The sequence below is a fragment of the Patiria miniata genome, unplaced genomic scaffold (genome assembly GCF_015706575.1).
Source record: "Patiria miniata isolate m_02_andy unplaced genomic scaffold, ASM1570657v1 HiC_scaffold_3, whole genome shotgun sequence".
Taxonomy (NCBI): domain Eukaryota; kingdom Metazoa; phylum Echinodermata; class Asteroidea; order Valvatida; family Asterinidae; genus Patiria; species Patiria miniata.
In genome coordinates this window covers 25,647,504-25,670,728 of record NW_024037069.1, presented here as the reverse complement: position 1 = coordinate 25,670,728, position 23,225 = coordinate 25,647,504, and the positions used below count along the sequence as shown (strand labels likewise).

General features: G+C 42.7%; 1 protein-coding gene across 1 annotated transcript; it reads right to left on the bottom strand.

Annotated features, from left to right (window-relative positions):
• Positions 1–5,248: 5,248 nt before the first annotated feature.
• LOC119737673 (iroquois-class homeodomain protein IRX-6-like) lies at positions 5,249–20,079 on the bottom strand. The gene is given in 8 exon segments (XM_038212178.1): positions 5,249–8,407; positions 9,588–9,682; positions 12,371–12,983; positions 12,985–13,184; positions 15,374–15,720; positions 17,785–17,891; positions 18,837–19,067; positions 19,446–20,079. Coding segments are annotated over 7 exon segments (1,638 nt in total). The 5' UTR covers positions 19,494–20,079; the 3' UTR covers positions 5,249–8,407; positions 9,588–9,590.
• Between the last annotated feature and the right edge of the window lie 3,146 nt (positions 20,080–23,225).

The window sequence follows — 23,225 nt, the reverse complement described above, 5'->3', positions numbered from 1 at the left end:
TAACTGACTGTGTCAAACATCCTGACGTACACGTCAGTGTCGAGATTTCAATCTTCAGAGGAATAAAACGGTTGATATTCCACAGCTTTTTTAAGTCCACTGCACACGTCGGGCAATGCCTTAGGTCGGGTGTCAGTTTTGAAAGCTTGTCATTTGACTTGAAATGAACTTGCGATTTGACTGTGATGGACTCGGTCAACTAACTTGCTATTTTCGTGGGGCACCCTCTATTGACTGGTTTGATCGGGGTTTGTACGGTGACTCCCACGAATGAGTCTTAATGACATAGTTGTACTGGGTTTTTTTGTTTTCATTTGCACCGGGAAGAACCTACCTTTTTAAAAGGAAAAACATTTTGTTTGAACTAATAAGATATTTGTCTGGGTGAGCTCATTTTTCCGTATTTTTATATTTTGGGGTTTTGATCATAGAACAGTTCTTGTCTTATGCAAAGAAGTTAATTGAGCAATAAAACTTTGTCAGCCATCTACAGTCAAGAAATATGTACCGGGTAAACAATCACATCGACTAGGACTTTCAATTGCCTTCAAACCTGTTCTGATGTAAGTAAAGTCTGTCACGAGCCAATAGGCTAGGCATGTGGCTCACCAGGCAAGGGTTATCTCCCGTTTCCTTGGCAAGAAACAATTGAGAATATTTCTATTCCCCCTGGATGGGATGCCAGTCCATCGCAGCTTACTCCCCAGCTAATGCCGGAAACCATACTCCTGGGTGGAGAGAGGCAAATGGGGGTGAAGTGGCTTGCCCAAGGACACAACATAACGAGCAGCAGCTGGATTCGAACCCTCATCCTTTGATCGTGAGTCACAATCCATATAACCACTAGGCCACACTCCCCCAATAACATGGAAGGTTATACACATGAATTCGTAAGTAACCCAAGTATCCAAGAAAAGGATGCGCCAGACGTCACTTTTTTGTTAACAAGATGGCCGGGTTAACAGGAGTTGGGAAACCAATCGCGTTTCTTTTGCTCGTAAATCAAAAAGGAGAATTCCGCACTTGCACACCTATTGATTTCATGTGCGTGTTGTGTTGCTTAGCTCTGGATGATGACAAAATATATCAAGCATAAATCCACAAAAGGATAAAATAAAATTGGCACAAAAAGTATCACACCGACCCTCAGGAGAAATCACGTTCCCACCTCCAAATGGAATTGTCACTCACCAAGACGCCGGCTTGCCTTTTGATTTTCCTTGCGCCGCGCCATTTTTTTCGCACCTCAAAACACCGCCGCCAACGGTAAATTAACAAAATAACGGCGCGGCGATCTCGAATTCCACGCAGAAAAAAATGTGGCATTACCCATCATGCACCACGTCCCAAATCCCACCGGGTCACATGATTTATGATCGATTTTTAGTTACCTCTGTTTTTCTGTCTTATACTTCGTTTCCAGTAGCCGCAGTGTAGACAGCTAGAGTGAGGTTTTTGGCACGCTGGCAGTCAGTAATGCGCCGTAAAAGATTATAGCCATGCCTACTTAGCTTGAGTAACCGGGGCCGATGTAGCCGCGCCGCGCCGCTGTACACGGCACGGCGCGGTCCCGTTACCGCAGCGATCGTGTGACATACACCTGGCCGGACCTAGCCCACGACCCTCCGGGGCCTGCCACGGGGGAACGTGTGAGGGCAACCTAAGACGACCCCTTCGCTTCTTCGGTCTTTTTGGTCTGACCAAAAAGAATCGAGGTGTCAATAAAATACTCTAATGCCAGATTAAAAAGGGGCCGAGTGTTCGTGCATGCATTATGGCCTGTTGATTACTTCTTTGTTGTTAAGCCGTTGGTAAAATGCACTTGTCTTGAGTGTCTAGAAGTGTCAGCATACGAATGCACGTTTAACATGCGCTAGAACAAAACACTTGCGTATACATAACACATACAAGTTTCAATGACACATTTTTAAGATTTAAAACGAGAAAGAGTGACATTTTATTCAGTAATGTTTTTATTTCTTTGTATACAATTTAGTCATTCATAAAATGTGCGTTATGACGGAATCTCCATGAGTCCAAATGAACTTGTTTTTTTTATTCAATTAATTAAACCAAATATTGTACTGACAAACAATATTTGGTCTCCAACCAGTCAACAAAATCTGATCGGAAAAGAAATCACATGAAACGTTTTTCTTGTATGCTGTCGACAACCTCTCACAAGCACTGCTCTTTTATTATCTTGATCAAGTTTTAAAACTTGGAAGAAGGCCGTTTTCTTTCCTCCATGTTTACACTAATAGGAGACAAAACGGTGTTACATGCGTGTGTTTTTTTGTTCAATAAAGCAAACAGTATTTGACAAAAAGTTCCTCTGATTTCGAGTACTCACAATCAAATAACTACTGTCACATTAAGTTTATTTATATTTTTCCCCAAACGACATGCAGCTCCAATATAAACATGGGTGCTTGACTGTTGTTGACCGTAATTAAGCAAGCATCATCCAATTGCTCACACCTGTTGCAACCGTTTAACACTAACTTAACACCCAGAATGATTGTTCGGATAATGTTGACCATGTTCTTGAAAATGTCCATGGTTTACCTTGTCAGTTATTTTTGTCTTGTTTTCAATCGAGATTGCTCCGGTTCCCAACCCTTGTTCACTGCATGTTTGCCGAGTTTGTACCGTGGATACTCAGTTATCAATTTCGGTGGCGTACCATCAACGGGGTGCCATTTAAGTTCTCATTACAGGTGACATGTACTTCGGGGATAAACACCCTATTCAGTCAAGTAATGCGATTGTAACACCGAATTGCCCTGTATTCGGAGCCGAGGCGATACACCCTCCGATAATATTTGCATTATGATAAAAGCCAGGCCCGACGTACAGTGACTGACAGCTAGTACTAAACTGGCATACGCTTGCTGCTGTTCAGGGGGTACGTCTTGTACCCTGTGTTCCTGCTGTGTGGTGTGATTGTGCGTTCCGTATTGGGTTGTGTTATAAAATGTGTATCTGCACCCGAGTCTCATGAGGTGTTTTCAAACTTGGTATTCGTTGAAGAGGCGGCTTCGTCCCTTGCTTCCATTCGTAGATACTGAACACCAAAATTAAATAGAAAGACCCTTTACTGTTTCAAACTTCAGGATGTTCAAAGAAACCCACGCTTAACACAAATTTGGCAAATGAGGGGCCTAAAATAACAGAGCAAGCTTTCGAAGCTGAAACTGGAGACGGACCGAGATTTTGGAAAAGGACTTTGTGCAGTTATTTTATTGGTCATGTCCCCTGACTAATCCACGCAATTCTCCCAACAATTGCACGTATACTCTTCTGGTAGCAGAGTGTAAACGGTCACTAAGTCTATATATGTATACGATTCAGTTTTGATTTAACCAGCATGGTTCTTATTACCTGTTTTTAATTATATGCACACTTGACGACACGAGTCAACATGCAAGAACAATCTTCTTTATAGAAAAAACTGACATTGTTTGGAAAAAGTAATGTGTTCTCCAGTTTTCTAACCGTTGGTTCGTGGCATTGCAGTTCTCCAGTTCAAGATCAACTTCCTCAAACTAAAATTTTCAAAAAATGCCATTTTAACTATAACATTATGTCTCTCTTCAGACAAGCACTTACTCTTTAGGCTTACAGCGGACTTCACCCTCCGCACCTCCCCACCCCAAAAAAATCTCTTTTATATACCCTTCTCGGAGCAAGGCTACAGAAGTCACTGACAATCCCCCCCCCCCCCTAGCAAAAGGGGGGTGAAATGTGACCTTTTCTTGATCTCGAACCTATATCCCCAAAACAGACCAGCGTAAAACAAAAGGCTTCTGATCGGAGACAAGTGCCTAGTACACGGGCGACACGTCCGCCTCAGTCGCAGTCCAATGAAGGCTTATCAAGCTTGATGTTCTCATCCACGATTGCACAACCGAGAAGACGACGGAAAAGGGTCCTCTCTGACAGAGAAAAAGACGGTGAGAAATAGGGGGGAGATGGCTGGCTAAAAAGCCATTCACTACCTGCCGCACTTGAGAGAGGTTTCCCCCGTGCCCCAGTGCACATCACAATGCCTAGAAGGGAAGAAGAAAAAAACTCCCCGATGCGAGATATTCACTTACGCGGCCGGGTCGAAGGCAGGTGAGCCCGCTCTGCTGAAATTAATACACATATCGTGCGGACAAGCGGAAAATAGGTGAAATGCTTACTCTCTTTTTTACCCCCTTTCTCTTTCTTCGGTCTGTACACGGCAAGCTGGCCTAGTAATCAGAGGTCCTATTGATCGTGATGAATAGCACGCAATGCCGTATGGATGGCTGGGGCTTCTCTCTCCCCCACATCACGAGTCTATAACAGATAATAATTCAGCTCCCCTCCCCCCCCCCCCCTTACTTGAACTGACTGATAGATTTTACACAATTGATATACTTGCAAATACCGAGTGTACAACTGATGTATGGTTAGGGGCTGTATACATTTCCACAGCTGACCCATAGAATACTGTATTTTCATGTCGATGGTGGAGCTACTGTTGCTCGCTGCATCCAGGGGTCGTCATGCAATGCAGTATCGATTCCTCGAATGCCGATGACCGCAATTCAATATTACTGATTTGACATAAATGTCATCAACGGTCATGTATACTGGAGAATATAGAAAAGACGAGCGCAGCTGCGAGTGAGGAATAAGGTTTCAAACTCACTTGGTCGAAAGGATCGACACCGAGGCATATAACTGCCAGATATAAGCCTGTGTTGGCTGCCGGAAAACAGCATGATTGTCCATTTCTGAACTTGTGTTAGATCGGACGCTATCACTTATCTTATAAATGCTCATACTAATTGTTTAATTTGTACTTAATTTTAAAAACCAAATTGGATTTTAATAATTAAAAAGAATGATGACCGATGACAAGGAAGTCAAATTGAGCCAATTCAACCAAACAGCAGATAATCAAAAGGCAAATCAATTTAGATCGACATATCGGTTTGTTTGTTTGTTGGTTTTTTATAGTGTTTTACTGACGATGAGTGACAGATTTATTGACTTTAGACCCAAACCAATTGAAAAACAACTTAACTGACAGTTTGTGACAATCTTTCTATTGATTATTTTTCATGCGCTAATTGAAATTCCTATCAACAGAAGAAAAGACAAATTTACAGTCAGAAGAACAAGAGGACTGACAATTGAAGCGCCTTAAAACTTTCATCTTGATCAACCCCTAACAATAACCGCGAACAAAACTTAACAGTTGACGCCAGTGACATTTTATCATCGTAATTTCATCACCTTTATTATTTTTTTCGTCTCCCACAAATGTATATACATTTCCGTCGCAACATTAACAACAGTAGATAATTACAAAAACAAAGAAAATTTGTACACAATTTCCCTGCCAAAAAGCTTTGCTTTTTTTGTTACTACGTGAAACACAAGTGAACACAGGCGTATTTTAACTCGGTTATAAAAAACGAAATACAGAGCGCTTCGAAACACTCAAATCGTATCACAGAAACACTTTATTATAAGTCTTTTTTTTCACCATTTTAACATTAAAATTAACATATGTAACTAAGTACAGGGCAGTAGTTGGGCAGTGGTGGGTTTTCTGCATGTTTATCTGCAAGACTTAAATGCTTATAACTTTTAAACGCGCGACTTTTTCCAACTGGCCAATCACAGTCATCGTACCACTGAGTTATGGTCTGTATATACGGTATACTTAATACGAAATACCTGATTGGATCTGTCTTCTCACAAAAACGTTTGCGTCTACTCGCAAAATCAATTTCGTTTGAAATCGAGCTTTTGAGAGTCACAATGAAAGCGACTTGACAACCAACATGTCAAGTAAACGTGGTGTAAACAAACGGGTTTCACATTTCAGAAATATTTTTCCCCCTTCAAAGCTCAACGGATGCATGAGTTGGTAAACAAGTCACAAAAGCTAATCCTGTGCGTTCATCACACCATTAACGCCCAACTATGACAGTCAGATTGGTATGCGGAAAAATCGATTTTCGATCAAACTTCAAAATACCAGATGGAATTTTTATCCGATCCCGATCCTTTCGGTTCCCATCGGCTGATTTCCAAAATAACCAACAAACAACGGCCTGAATTATTAAAATGATCCCGACGCCGGGTTTCGTGAGGCAAGTTTTTTTTTCCGTTCACAGAAAAAAATAGTGGACATTAACAAGATGAAGTCAACAATATTGATTTGAAGGATGGCAGTACACCACTCCATTGTCTCTAACACGTAGGTCACTCAGTATTACAAGACTACGGAATCGCCATGACAACTATGCATGCCCTAGCGACCCGTAACATTATCGGGGTTTTTTTCCAGACTATTTTTTTTAAAGTGATAGAACATAATACGGCTTATGATAGGTCACAAACATCATCACGCACAAAGAAAACTCATTGGCAACGGTGTACCCGTTTTTAACATAGTGCGAGATGAGTTCGCAAGACGCAAAAGAGATAACTAGTTTACCGCCAACATATGTTGGCGTAATATTATACACATAACATTTTACACATAACATGGGAGCCCATTTTCATGTAACGTGACACGTTAGCATATGTTTCTTCAGGTTACATTCAAAACTCATTTGTAACATTGGCAATTTGCCGTCCCTGGGTTTAACGAGGAAAACATGTTATTAAACTGTGTCTGGTTTTAACAATTAGGTCAAATAATTCCACCAATTTGTGATGAGAGATCATGAAATGGCCAAGAAAACCTTTCAAAATGGCGTCCCTAATTTAGATCCTTCACAACGAATGCAACAAGGGGAAACCCGTCACAGATCAAAATGTACAGCGTCCGTGCATAGGGCCTACTTTTGTTAACTTGACTCGGACAAATTGAATACTGGGATTAACAGATAAATTCGTTTGAATTCGCAATACAATTCCAGCAACATAAAGTGCGAGTTTTTCTTTTTAAGACAAAATGAACAAAACGTTTGACAATGACCAAGACCGTTTAAGAGTTTCACAGTCTCTGTTTGCAAATGACCTCTTGGGATCTGGCAGTGCGTCATCGGCATCCAAGGGTAACAAATGTTGAAATGATGACCGTTCTAAATTGGATTACTCTATTTTATTTGAATCCAAAATGCAGTCTCACACACTTTGACAAAATTTGAAACAAAATGGATTCGGTTCAGGAGCCGTTTATATACAAAGATAAGCCTGTATAATGACCAGTGTATATGCTTTGTCTCGAGTATTGGCGAAGTTAAGTACTAAACGAATACAACAGAACCTTTTAATAACATTTGTAAACACTAGACTCCAAACACTATTTTTTTTCTAATTCGAATGGGATTGGACTGCAGATATTTCTACAGTGAAAACTTGCATTTGAATTGCTCGCAAGCGTATAATAAAAACTAACAGGTCGGAAAATAAGATAAGACTACACAATATTGTGCTGACCCAACAAGTAGCCTATGAGTATGGTAGGGACTAAAATTTTGGAGGTCAACCGCTATGGGCATTCAAGCAAGTTGTATTTGGCAACAGAATTACAAAGTTTATGCTGCGTTTTTCTTGTTTAGCTCACCCTTCTTAACTCACACTGAAAAAATGCACCATCATGTCATATGGCAGTTGTCACATTTTGTTTCTTGTCAATAGAAAATGATGCAGTATATACATATATTACCAATATAACCTCCACTATGGATCTCAATTTATAAAAAAAAACGAAACAAAACAAAAACAAATGCGACATTTTACTTACACCTGCTTATGAAAACAATATACTCTCAATGACATTTTTTTTCTCATTAAATAAATAACTATAGGGTGAGGATTATCTTCCAACTACTACCACATTTTCCTTCAGGTGCCACGGAGAAGAAAGGAGTCCGATGTGTAATATAAATAAAACAGTTTAACACCGTTAGCAGAATCCATGTTCTGTTGGTGGCTGAGTGTGCGATGGATAGAATTCGGGTCTGAAATCTCGTTTGTTTTGAAGACTACGGCAAAAATTTTGTCACCGCGAACCGGTGAAGTGGGCCGATAACCAGACCGCAGAATCCGCCGGTTTTCCTCGCGTTCTACAGCACAAATCTGCTCGGTCTCGGTCCTCCAATCAGGCACGGCAATCAGACATCCCAGAATTATCCATCCGGTGCCGATTTTAGTTGGTAATCTGCCGAGAACAGCAAACGCTGATGTCGAGCAAGTCCGCAGTTCACGCGCTGTCAGCTACGTGAATACTCCTCAAGACGAAACAGTACAGCGTCAAGACACGGAACACCACACAGCCAGCCAGCCGTAGAAAAAGTCATCGGTTGGTTGACCCCGTTCGACATGACGTCAGCCGCACCAACCAATCACTACAGGGTACCAGGAGGTCACCGAGTCTGCGCAGACCGATGTCACTGCCAGAGTGAGCGATCTGTGGAATTAACATAAAAATTACTTTTAAGTGAAAGCATCTTATAATTTCTAATGCATAGGGCCTACAGTGTGGAACAAAAGAAGACTAGGTTTAATCAGCCCACCATGGAACGTTATTTTAGCGATTTATCTCACCAAGTTATTTTTAGGATTGAACCACCTGCAACAGACCATATCTATAGCCTTGCGGTGAAACATCAAATTACATGACATCACCGCATCATGTACAAGCATTAATTTCAAATCCAAACACGCGCGTCAAAACTTTCTTTAGGCTGCCTTGTTCGGGCTTTGACATGTAGACGCTGTCTACGCCCACACTAACCGGCAATGCCCACGTCAGACGATATCCCCAGCATTGTCCGATTAAGCGAAATGGGAGTTGTAAGTGGAAACAATTTGGATGCGATGATCAACTTATTTCCCATGATACAATGAATGCAAAAAATAGTCATAATGATGATGATATAGAGGGGCCTGAAGGGGCAAACGGAAGCGAAAGACTATATGATCGCTGCTCACACTGCGTCTAGAAATAACACAAGAGGCAAGAGTCGTAGGCGTGGATTGTGTGAGGAAAAACGGATCGAGTCTCGCAGTAGACCTAGACCAATGACCGCTAATAAGATTCTACAAGTCCGTGAGGGGGCGGCTTGCTCTCGGAGGAAAAATTACTGCCCCTGTTCAAAGCGTCTATGTATATAAACAAGGCCTAATCATCAAGGGTTTTTCTGTCTTAACTCAAGGTTGATGAATAATTGTTTATAAAGTATGCAGGTGTATGGGAATAAGCGTAACTTTCAATCGATACGACAGTATTCTAGCAGCAATGTAAACAATTAAATACAAAGAGTTAAAATGGATCATTCGTCCTAATGTACAAATCATAATCTTCAACGTTGGAGTTTGAAGGACAAAACCGCACATAATCTGTTAAGTAAATTCAAAGAACTTTTTTTTGTCATTCAGTTTAACTTCCTTCGCGAGTGGGAAAATTCGATAAATTCGTCAACTTATTTTTCCGTTATGTCCTACCGGCGGGAAATAGCCTTTCTCTACTGGGCGAGACTGCTGCATTGTGCCCGGTGCGAGAGAGGTGCTTCGGCGCTACCGGGCCAGGTGTGTCCCGGAGTACGGGGGGTGAGATGGTTTGGGGAGGGTGGCACAATCATCCTTACCTCTTATCGCCTCGGCACTGGCTTGAAAGCCGTCCTCATTATCGGTTCGTCGGCTTCTCTACTATCGCTGCTGTCTCGTCTAGAGTCGACGACTACTGAGAACGGGAATAAACAGAAGAAAGAAGAGATTTTAGGGTATTAGATGCCAAATTGCTAGGCCATCGTTAATACTTGTCAGAGGACCCCGGAGGACAAAAAGACAGACAAGTTTTTAGTGCAATTCTACCATATTTAAACTGGTTGTTAATTTGAGGAAATTTTACGATTTGGGAGGAAGAATACAACAAGGCAGACAGCTGATACGTATACCAAAGATGGGAAAGAAATTAAGGAACAATTGCCCAATTTGTGTTCAGGTTTGCTAAGAGTGTCGTGATTTTATCAGTTTGAAGTGATTTCTTATTCTGTAAAACTACCCCGTGAAAAAAAAAAACCATGGTGCTAGAGTATCACTACGCGCTACCGTTTGGTTGAGCCTTGAACCACATGTCAGCTTTATGTTACAGAAAGAATGCCAACCTATGTGAAAGGTCAAATAGCTCTTGCAGTGCAACTTCACGTTTATTGATGACAGAATTTAACTCAGATTAAATAACGTTTAATCGAAAATACTCTTCATCCAAATGTAATGGTTGTAGAGGACACTCTTGCACTTATAATCAACTTGGTACAACTTTGACTTTTGTAATGGTTTTCTTTTTAAAAGTGAAGGACTGAGGTACAATTTCCCCGTAAAAAGATCATTCATTGCATATGTTTCGTGTAAATTTGAATAATAAAATTATCAAAAAAATATTTCAAACATTTAAATACTTCAACCTATACTTGTCAATTTATCATTTCAATATTTTTTCCCCCAAAACATGAGTGGAAATTACTTATGCATGCCAATATGCATGCAACGAGGGCATGGTTTTGGTACCTAGCATGTTTTATCAACACGCAAAGTTATCACGGAGAAATTTCAGCACGATACGCGGTCAAACTCCCGTAACACTCAAGACACAACCAACAATCTAACCAGTGTTACCATCACACGATTATTCCTCTGATAAAGTTCGATTATTGTATAGTTGTTTACATTTTATTTATCTACATTTTAGCCGAAAGAGAATCGAAATTAATACGGCGGCACTCAATCGTTTTCATCAACGTGTATTGCATGACATCTGTATTGCTGCCGTATCAACTGCATGTTTGTTAATGGGGCAATTACAGATCGCTCTTGTAGTGACATTGACGAATAAATTGACCGACTAAATGACTGAAATATTGCAAGCAGACCAAAATGCGTTTAGGGTCAGGATAAATACTCTTGGCTTGACACGCAAGATGAACGCATCAAACTAAAAAAGTTAATAAGTAAATTTGTATAGTCTTAAACTTGTGTTCGACCTGATAAAACATCAATTATTGTTAAACTTAAATACAGCAATTATGAAGACATCCACCCAAACCGCGTGTCGTGAGGGGAAAAGTACAGACTACACTGGCCAATTACCGGATTGTTTTGATAGCGTTGTTTTCTTTTGTGCTCATGGAAGTGTGGCGTGACTGTATATACTCCGCCCCCGGCAAATTGGAGAGAACATAAAATGATACCCGTCCAGCCAAACAATTGAAAACACTATGTATGTTATGACAGGTTGCAAATACATTTCCTCATGTTTGATTCCGTGCGTGTGTAACTGTGTAAACACGTGTCCAGTTTAGATCATAAAGGTAAAGACCAGTGGGTTTGGGGGGGGGGGGGTTAGGGGGGGGGCGCCGGTTTTGCGAAACTTGCCATTTTTGAAATATATCTGTCGTCGGGAATGACTTATTACAGCGGGTTTCGTGTTATATCTCATCACAACTCGGGCAAATCATCGGCCGAGGCTCGAGCAGAACAACCCAGCGGAACGCCACGGCACAGCGCGGCTAGCCGTCGGCGACAATTTTCGAGAAAACGCCTGTACTTAATCGGAGCATTAACGGGCCCAAGTGCCACGATGAAAGGCTGTGTGGGGACCCCAGGGCCCGTTGCTGGGTCCAACCGGCTCTTCTAAAGGTCACATAGGATTCAAAGATTAGAAATATTGGGGTGTTTATTTTTGTTTCATACGCATGCGATAATCTGGATGGCATGGTTTACTTAATTTTTTACTTATGTCATTCATTCAGTCCCTTATGACTCACTGAATGAATATAAATGGAGTATCTGAGACCCGTGTTGAAAAAAGTGTCGAAGGGCGAATCTGTCTGCAAGTTGAGTTGATTAAAATAAACATAATTGACCATTTTGATCTCTGTTATGATCTAAGAATTAGTTAACAAAATTATGTGAAGTGTGATGTGTAAAAACTTAAACCGGAGCAGGGGGAATGGTGATATAGTACCAATTAAATGGCGCCCTTTTATGGTATTTCTAAAATAAAACCGGACAACTTTTGTATGTTTATTTACTGTTATACTTCCGTCCCTAGTTCAAATTTACTTAACCTTTTAAAAGAACAGCCCAAGCTCTCCATTTTGCCGAGATTGATGACTTTTTGTTGGGAGTACTTGGATGACTTTTTGTTGATTGTTGGGAGTACTTCAACTGCACGGGAGTGCGATTTTGAGGCTCTGCATAGTGGGGACTAACTTCTAGGGATTGCTCTGAGAAGATCCAGACGTCTTTAACTACAAATTTAGTCTTTTCTCACGGTGTGCATGTGTAAAACCTCTGCCTCATCACTGCATGATGTTTGGTTTGTGATTTTTTTCTTTCTTCTTTTTGAAAGGTGGGTGAGTATTCTTACCTTCTTTATGGGGAGACGTAGTGATGGTAACTCCATTATGCATGGCTGATACATCGTGGACTAATAGTGGGTGCCTACTCCCGATCCCCGAGGCCGTGGAGAATAGAGGTCCTTGTGAGCTGCTGACGACACAGGTGGGTGCTCGGGCGCCTTGGAGACTGGAAGCTGCTGCCGAGAGCTGATGCATGTTGGGCAACCCCGTAGACATCCTAGGTATGGGCAAACCCCCGTGAAACTGTCCGTCCACCCACTGCCGTAGCGTGCTCATGGGCGAGTCGTACGGGTAGTGAAAGTTCTGGGCTAGGTTGGTCGGCATGGCTGCCTGCACGCCGTTGTGGACGGGCGAGCGCACGGGCGATCGCGACCGGCGCTCCCGCTCGGGGCTGCTGGAGGTGGCCGTGTGCGCCAGCGACCAGATCTTGGGTTTCTCGGCCTGCCGGGGCGGCGAGGCCGGCAGCGGTTTCTCGCACGGTGGGGATCTGGAGGTAGGTCGGCAGGTTGCTCGGATCATTGAGGGCGCCAGAGGGGCGGGGCTGGGACTCCTCCGGTGGCAGAGGGGGCTACCACAAAGTTCCCTGGACCGATGAGGATGATGGTTATGATGATGGCTGTTTTTCTTCATCGTCCACCGTGATACTCACAGAGTCTCTGTCCGGGTTGGTACCCACAAACCCAGCCGGTACCCTCGGCTCAATACGCGGTAAACCTACATGGCTACTACTGCTACAATCGCACACTATTATTTCCCTATCGTCATCATTCTCATCCTCCTTCTCGTTGTTATTTTCCTCCCTCGTTCCCTCACGATCTGACACTAAGAAGCAAAGAAAAAAAAAGGAAAGAATCGAGTGAACAATAATGAAAAACATAATCCACAAAAGGCAGACATAAAGAACATTGTATCAAGCTTAATGCGAATATAGAAATAGACGAAAATGAAACGCCACTATTCGAAAATTGAAAGTAATCTGATCAAAGCAAATATCCATTCATAATTGTTAAAGACATTCACTGCATGGCCAGTGGGCGGGAATTATTCACAATTAATTTCAGCCACTATATCATATGGCTGTCGGCAGCTCGAGCCGGTGCATTGGCAGCTCTACAGCGCCAACTCGCCGTATTTGATTTCAGTCGCCCCTTTCCACCCCCCGATCCGTCATTGATATTTCCTCCGTCGCCAGGGCCGTTTGTTTGCTGTGCTTTCAAGTGTCTGCGGCCAGCCCCAGCCCCGGCCGTAGTGATTTCATGATGATGATGGCATCATCACCATCATCATTATTATCATCATCGCCGTTATGAGAGAGAGAGAGAGAGTGATAGAGCTAAATAGCGCGGGGCGGTAGAAGCACGTACGCCGCCAGCCACGGCCGGAGCCCAGCCGAGCGGAAGCAAGCCTTCCGCCCGTCGCCCGGATCAGACCCCTACTCAAGTGCGGCTTATTTGACACGCTCTCAGGCTAACGAAAAATTAATTTTCGCAAATTCTGCCAATTGAGCCTCTCCTTTTTCTTTTCTTCTTTCACGATGGCTCCTCGTGAAATTGCTCATCAATTTAGGCACTCGTATAGAGCGGCGTGCGCGACTACAGTGTGTGTGTGCCATCTGATAATCAACTAAACGTAAAGGGTATATAGGATCTAACCGCTGCACGCATTCTGGGTGCAAAAAGATAATTAGGCCCTACTGACAGTTAAGAGTTTCCAAAAGAAAACGGGCATTATCATTGAAGTCTCGTGTCGTTGACTGTTCAAACAGGGGTGACTCCGATTGCACAAAAAGGAGAGAACTGTCAATATAATTGATAAGGTTTAATGTGGTCTGCTTTGAGTGCAAGGGCTATATCGAGGCGAGGGGGATTCTTTATTAGTTGTCTCACAAGTTTCGTGCAACAGGCCTTCTAGCGGTGCTTGTCCAACACGAACGAGGAAAGACATGTCAGCAAACATAAGAGCATTTTTTTGGATTCCCTTCTTTTCTTTTTTGTTATGAGACAAGCTCAATGAAGCACTGATGCGCTTTTTGGTGCAATTACTAAGCAAGCATGACAAAGAACAAACTGTACGAGAGGCCAGGCTGGAAATTATCAAATCGAGCGGGTCAGGGAGAGAGGACTGAACCGATTAAACGGAGCTAATTCCCGCCCAGCGTGAGCAAAACTCCTCGGTCGAATTTTTTTCTGACCGAAAGTCCGCGGCATAATGAATCTCAAACAACCTCGCGTGCTCCTAGATTTTGCTATGCCCGGCCGCTGAAATTAATTTTTACGTGACTAATTGGCGTCATGATTTGAAGAGCTTTTTATCGGAAAGCCCTCTAGGTATAGCAAGCTAAGAGGTCTGCAGTAGGCGCGCAGTGTTCATGAAAGTAGCGTTTGACGGTATAGTGCTTACGTTATTTCAGAGAAATCACTTGTGATGCTTACTTTGTTCTATTCTAAATAATTCTTTATATTAGTTTACATAATTCTTAATGATTTTTTTTACATGTGCAGTAAATATACCAACTAGCTAAAGTGATAGTCAATACTGAATGCAAAGTACTTTTTTATTAATTCACGAACGAGGTTTATAAAGCTTCCAAGGAAACCTTTCACACGACGGTGATCACTGCTGAAGGGATTATCTTCTCATTTTTTTAAATAAAGCATATCAGTTCATAGGTTATGTTTAGGAGCTACTACTGACGTACATGTACATGTCGGTGTTCAACAATGCTATTCCACATGACATGAGTAGGTAGTGCTAATATCTTTTGTGGTTTGGGGGTTGATTTTGAACAATCGAAGTTAAATTTATGAACCGTTACATGTACTAGTCTTTCGTGGAACTAGTACTCACACTATATTCAAACTTCCGGCTGTTATCGGCTATATCACTCAAATACATACAGCTTGACAGAAATGACTGGAAAATAGTCCAACTTGCAGTGGGCATTCTTTCAGTGATTAAGTCCCCGGAATATGAATAAAAGTGGCATCATGAGCCATTACGGATCAACTTACACTGTCCATTGTGGTTGCTTTCCAGGTCAGTGCCTAGTCCATCCATGTCGTCGTCTCGCTCGTGGTCCTCGCCGTCTTCGGACTCGTAGTCTTCCTTCCGGCCGTCGCCGCAGCGGTTGCGGGGCGACCAGGTCATCTTGTTCTCCTTCTTGAGGCGTCGCCGGGCGTTGGCGAACCAGGTGGATACCTGGGTCAGTGTCATCTTGGTGATGATGGCCAGCATGATCTTCTCGCCTTTGGTTGGGTACGGGTTCTTGCGGTGCTCGTACAGCCAGGCTTTCAGCGTGCTGGTCGTCTCGCGGGTGGCGTTCTTGCGCCTGGCGCCGTTCAAATCCATCGCGCCGTATCTGGTAAGTTCACGAGAGAAAAAAAATTAACCAACAAAAAAAAATATTGTAGGCCCTAACACAAAGATAGGGAAGCTGAAAACATCCTGACATAGCCCCAACCCAGTTTTACATCAATACTTCAATCGCAACATTCTTTCCTTTCTATCCAAGGTCAAAATATATCGTCCAACAACTTTACATTACAAACTTGTTACAACCACGACAACTTGACTTTTCTTTGTCAATTCGTTTTTGACATTTTTTTTTTAACCGAAGAGCACAATGCATCCTTTGGAAGTAACCGGCAGTCTCTCTCCAAAAAAGTGAATTAGCTGTCTTTATACAAAACCACAGTCTGTATCACGAAACCACAACAAAGTAAGTAACCACGGCCCGTAAATTTCAAGTTCTATGGGAACTCCATTTCAAAATTATAAGTGTACATACATACATGTGAAGCATGACAAGATACAAGCCCGCGTATTTGACACCATATTTGTAGTTTCTGTTTCGGTGTTTTAATCTAGTTCTGCGCGGACAAATGTAATTGAACAACATATAATGGAGAAAAAATCAAGCTGACTTGAATTTATCACCCAAAAAAAAACTATACCGTTCAAGGTCTTATATTCATAACAGAAGGGATTACACAAAATAAAAATTCCTAACCACAAAGGCGAAATCATTGTCAGCGCGGCCAATGTAAAATTGCCTCCACAATAACTGGGCCGGCACAAGCGACAAACTTTTGTATACACACACACATACAGACAAAGTCACCCAACTCGACCGTGAAGACCCAGCGTTTAGCAAAATATTTTTGACTTATTACATGCCCGTTTTAGAGAAAAATAGCGGATGAATTGGTCGGGATTTTTGTCTGTGTCGAGATCAAAGGCAAATGCCGACAGTGACATTTGAATTGACTGAAGAAAAAAAAGACACAGGAAAAAAGGTCTCGCGGCGGAACAACTGTGACACGGATAATAAGATATGATGGTAGTCTAGTCGTACATTGTTGAAGATAAATGACATACGATTTCACTGAAAGGGATACATATTGAACTCCTTTGCAACAATGCGAAACAATCTCTTCTTTAACACTCTGGAACAGACGACATTGAAATTTTCCCAGTACGACTCTTTGAAGCACCCTGTTAACCCGCCTACATATACGCCCCACGTATATTTTCAAGCAGCGCATGATATGGATGTTTTTTGTTCATGACAACACAGAAAAAAAGTCCGTGTCGTGTTTCACTGCACTGCTTAATTTAGGAGCGCTTGTTGCTCGCCCCGTACAGCGCTGTTTACGGGAAACCAACCATGAACAAGTGTCACCATAAGTTTACCAGCACCAGAGATACTTTGTTTCAATGTCAATCAAGATATTATCCTCGAAAATCGGGAATTTCTGTTTCTATAGTAAGTGAAATTGCCGCTGTCGGATTATTTCATAGGAAAACTTTTGTACGACTTGCTGTATGCTAGAAACTGGCAGCATTTTTTTGTATCTGTTCGCGCTTGGCTCATTCGCGCAATAGCTTGGGGCAAAATGAGAGCGGGGGATGGGACAGGTGGAAGTCAGTTCGCTTCAGACGAAATCTTTTTATTGTTGGGTTTTTGTGGGGTAAGTTGGTAGAAAATTCACTGTTCTTGGTTCACATGTCAAAGGATAATTATGATAATTGTTCAACTTGCAACTGAAGTAAAACAGTTGATTCAAAATATAATTACTATATCAGAATATAATCATGATAATATATCAGAATATTAATTATTGTCTGATGTTATGGGAAAGAAACACTTAGCATGGCCAATTTCATTGCAAAAAGAAAGCCAAATTTGTTGGGAATTATCATGACTATAAGGTTAGGGTGATCATTTTTTTAAAAAAAATCAGGTTTTTTTTTCAGCTCCGCGAAATTTGTCAACTGTTCAGGGCGACTGTTTGCACGGCTCCATATGTCCATTCTCTAAGTTCCAAAGTGCGCGGCAATAGTCTAATTAATACAACTCAATTAGTGATACAATTAATCAATAGCCGGTTACTTAATTGAGAATTGCAAAACCAAAACTTACCGGTCGCCGTAGTACTGATATGTGGTAGGGTCGTACGGGTAGCAGGCGGTGGGCTGGGCTAAAGCACTCCATCCCTCCGGATTCGTCTTCAAATCGTACGCTGAATTCTGTCCAAACAAAACAATTATATAGAATTGGAAGTAAATGGCAACATTTTATGAGGCGTACTGTACACTTTTTCCCCTTTATAACATGTATAATCTGAAAATAAAGCTAAACCCTGGCACAATTCTACAGGGGACTTGGGACAATATCGCCAAAATTTGGCCTACTTTAGCAACCAATATTCCTCCAGAATTCATCACAAAGTAGAGAGACATTAGCTTAACTTTTGAAGAAAAAAATTATATTTTCATTTTTCATTATCATCAGCAAGCCCCCCCCCCCCCCTTCATTCCCGCCCCGAAAAAAAGAATCTGTCTAAAACCGTGGCTATCATAACCGCAGGGCTCAGGCTACAGTTGGCAAATAAATCAAGCCCCGCCATACGGAATGTGGGGGTTCTTTCAGGTAATGTTTATACAAACACTGCTTATTACAGACACCAAAAATTATGTTTGTTGTCCAAACCGTCAAGTGATTTTGAGTGGCCGTCTGTGTCCTTTACAACTGCAAACAATGTTATGGTGACAAATTCTGGATTATTTTTAGGCTTTGAATTGAAGTAAAGGGGAAAGTATTTGTTCAGAAATTGTTTTTTTTTATTGAGAAGCATATTCACCGACTCTTCAATGTCTACATTAACTTCAATAATGAACAAACTTTCGCAAGAATTATAGAAATGCAAACCTGGCCTATATGAGAATTTTCCAGCAATAATATCAATACTGCCAATTAATGAGGTTTTTTTAAACACTGATAGCAGGTACGATGTGTTCTTTTTAAGCCAAGATGAACATTTTAATCCCTTCAAAATGAAAGAATGGAGAATAAATATACCTTACTTCTGGACTTAGGCCTACATGTTAATCAGAAATTGTGTTCCTAACACTATGATAACTGCTCTGATTTGACCAAAAAAAGAGTCATCTCAAGGAAGAAAATTTACTTACGAGAGGTGAGTAGAACGCAGAAGGATCCGCGGCGAAATGAACGAAGCCCGGGTCAGTAGCGTACGGGGATGTGTAGAGCGCAGGCAGCCCAGCCACCCGCGAGTGGAGCAGCGCGGTGGCACGGTTGTCTAGCGGGGAGCAACACACCGCTTGCCCCGTGTGAGGATCGGTGACGACCGGTCGACCGCTCTCACAGCACGATGAAGCCGGGGTAGCAGCCGACATCAGTAACTGTTGGAATTCCAAGCATAAAAAAGGTTCATTATTCATTCATTAAGTGTGCATTTATTGTCATGACACTTTATTACACAATTTTGAATGTATAATTTAAGTTCCTTGAGTTCCGTGAGACTTTATTGAACGCAATAGTGTAGTTGCCCCAAAATTTCAAAGTAAGAGCAACAACTTCGGTTATTGTAAAATATAAACAAAAGCAGAACACTTCACTCAAATGTGCAATTAAAGACATTTAATTGTCAGTATGCTTACAGTAGTCACAAAGTAGAATGAAGTTATGCAACTGATTAATTACACCCGAAGCTCAGTTAACCAACACGGCCCATTAATTAAAGCTAATTAAATCATGATTTTGTTTTCGATTGAAATTACCTGTGACGAGGCCGGATACGGGTAGCCGAACTGCGCAAAGGTTGACATGCTTGTTTTCTCCAGCTTGAAAGAAGGTCGTGCCTCGAACCGGCAGAGGTTGGGTTAGAAGAAGTGCGTTTTCCTGCGTAATAAAATCCTGGTCCGGTATAATCCCATGCGTTTGATCTGCCCAGAAGTTGACCCCAAAAGAATGAGTTTCAGAGAACTCGATAAAATAACCAAAAGAAAAGTTTCGAAGTTGAAGAGATGTTGGGATGGACCACTGGCTATAGGTTCCGTGTAGTGAGCTAGCTGACTGGAGTGAGTTGCCCCCAAGTTTGTTACATCCCAGCTGATACGCCTTGGTTAACGTGTGTTGAGAGTGAGGTTGTCGGGGGAAGTTGCTTCCAAGCGGCGCGTGTCCTTACAAGTAAACTCTCTTTTTTCGACCGTGTCAGAGTTGTGATGGGCTTGTGGGTAACTACTAGGGCACCCCCTGATATCGGCTACCGTACCGCTTTATGGGGGCCCGAGGTCGTGTACATGAACATGTACATACAGGAGTACACTGTGTCAGTATCTAGTCACCTAGAGAGAGAAGCAGTTAGGGCCAGAACAAGCATGCGTGCACACGCCGTGACAGCCGACTGGCGCGATTGGGCCAATCACGCGCGCCGATCGGCCGGGCACGGCACGGCTGGCTTGATTGGCACAGCCCAGTCAGTAGTAGCGCACTAACCAACGGGGTAACCACACAATAGAGTGCCGCCCAGCTGGGCGTTGCGTAGATCTCCCCCCACGACTGAGTGCCCTCCCCCCACTGGAAAACACAGTCTGATTAGCACCCCGCGACATCGTTAACATATTCATCGTTTTCTTAGGAATTACTGGGCACGTGTAACATGTGGAAGGCATGTTAGTGGCATGTCAGTACAAGGGGAGAGAGATTTGCCCGCTCTGTTAACTCGTCCATATTATCAGCTCTTGCATTTGCCTCTGCGCTAGACAAGCTAGAAAGGCAGAGCCGTTTGCTGCCAAGAGCCGTTATAGTAGCAGCCCGCCACCAAGCGTCAGTATCAGGAAACGCAAACCACACGCAGCGGTATGATGGATTGAACGCTGGCTCAGTGCAGGCGTTGAGTCCAACCCAACTACGCATACACTCAACCTTGATATCCTTTTAGTGGTTAGTGCACGGTGGTCATGCAGGGGGGGGGGGGCTATCTCCCAATTTTGCGGCCGTGTCAGTGGCCCCAGCTCCCAGGCAAACCGTTCCATTGACCGGTCCATTCAAGAAAGGAAGAATAAAACTTTTATTCTCCCTCATGTTTCACAGATTATCTTAGTTCAATTGAATGGAAGAAAAATGACACTTTTTTTGTTTGAGCACCGTCAATGATACACAACCATGTCTTGGGGGCTGAACACGGGGCGGTCAAAAAGCGTTTACTTTCGGTCAGACACCTTACAACGGACAAAGGGAGAGAAATTACCGCGATATGTCGGCCTGGCACGGTACTTGACACTTCGGTTACTCACTTTGTTCAAATACGACCGTGCTTTGAAGCTGAATCTAATAGTTGGAATATAAAAGACTTTCAACAAAATAAAAAATTCTTAACATATTTTTGATATTTCAATTAACTAGGGGTGACTTATGCGTGACAGTAAATCAACAATGCGTCCATTTAATCACCATTTACATGCCATTTAACAAAACAAAATTGGTTATTTTTTCTGAAGGAGAATTATTCTTTGCCAGGTCATTCTACACACGGCTTACGCGGCGGTCCTTTTGAACCATCACACCAATATTGAATTTATTGATAAGGCTTTCATCTCAAGCCGCTCGTAAACACCTTGGACATGTAGAGTGAGGAAAATATAATCAAAAGATAGTAAAATAATGAGCTACGCATAACAACTTATTCCCGTTCTATTTCAAAATATGTGGCCTATAACTTGACCCTGCTTGCCATTCTCCACCCAGGAGTATAAATGGGTACCGGCATTAGCCGGGGCGTTATCTGCGATGGACTGGCATCCCATCAGTTAGTACATGTCAGGGAAACCGGAGATAAACGCTGGCCCGATGAGCCGTATTGAACTTGCAACCTATACCACCGCACTATCAAACCTATGGTCATTTCTTTACTATAACTGTGGCCTTTGCTCACGGAAGGTGAGAGATGAGAATCCCACAATCTAGCAGACGCTCTTAATTCTGATTCCACCCCCTCCCAAATAGCCACTGACTAGGCCTATAATTTGTCACAACCCATTACCTCTTTAATCATGCTACAACTGCTACTATTTTTGGGACAGTGACAGTGTCTCTCTAATATTCTACTGTCTCTGCCAAAAAGTGGGCTATTATGTGCTCGATGTTTTTGCCCAACGTTAGTCAAAGTTGTCTTCACTGGTCTCAATTCTTTCTTCCCAAAGTAATAGTGTACAATTACCCAAATCAATACTGATATGGGTAGAATGGCATTGCCCCCTTGTCTCCTCAGCCTTTTGTTTTAAGTTGGTCCCAAAGGGGCCAGTCTACAGTCTACTCTGTATCTGACTTGGCTGGTGGGGAGAGTTGGGCAGTGCTATTGTATAGGATTACCCCGTAATGAGCTGAATCTGGCCCATTGTGTGTAGACAAGATTCATGAAAAAACTTCCAGTCTGAATCAATTGACTAGAATTGTGTGTTCTCTGGGCCCAGCTCTACTGGGCTAGCCTTGCCTTGTCTGGCATATGCTTTCCCATGCGTGGGAATTTAAAGCAGGTATCACATATGTTTTTTTTTCACTGGGAAAATACACTCATCGGCTGCCAACTTGACTATCGGTGCACGGACTCGGAGTCCGTGTGTCAATGCGGGAGCGGGTCCACCGTGTCTTCTTATCGCGGTCGCCCAGTCCTCTTTCCCCCAGCGCCCCGCGCGTCGCAAGCCAACACGGCGCCCACATCACTCAGCCGGAGTTTAGTCAGCGTGGTGTAACAGAAAGGGAGAGGTCTCGAAGGTGGCAGTGAAAGTAGAGAGTGGTGCAGGGGGGGGGACCCATGGGGAGGGGGACCCATGGGGGTGTGGGAGCTTCAGTTGAGGACAAACCCAACACGCACGACTAGATTTCTTCAAGTTGATGCTGCCTTTGTAACAACCGTCCAATTATTTCATGGTATGAGCACATTGACCCTTCTCAATTGGAAACACACCTTCTTCCTGTGCTTTTGATTAATATGTGTAGAAAAAGGTTATCCCCAAGTTGGATATGTAGAAACTTGAGTTGTTATAACCATAAAGGCGTGTTTTCTTCTGTAAATTTTTCTTTGTGCAGGATACAAAAAATAATTAAATCAATCAACAAATTGAAAATTTGGAATCAAGCAGTATTCTACTCAGCTTGAAATTACCGTAACTCATCGACATTTATTATTGGATAAACGAGGAAAATGTTTTGGGAAAGTCGTTGGCTCCAAGCCGCCCATCAAACCTTGGCCAGGGCCGGCTGCTAGCCGAGGCGATTGCCCGCTCGCCCTTGGCACTCTGGGATCTAAAATAAAAAAACATACTCTTGAGAAAAATGAACTTTAATCAGCACTCAGTGCCGACCGCTTGACAGTTTCATAGCAGTCGGAATCTCGTTAATCTGCCGGGTGAAGTGGGTCCGGGCGCGCACGTATACAACGGGTTAATGGTTGACGCTAGCTTGCTTGAACCGGGAGTTGCATGCCCGTGTTTAGCTTCGGTTGTCGATGAGGACCGGACAGATCGTAATCACCATCATCATTATCGTCATTAGACCAT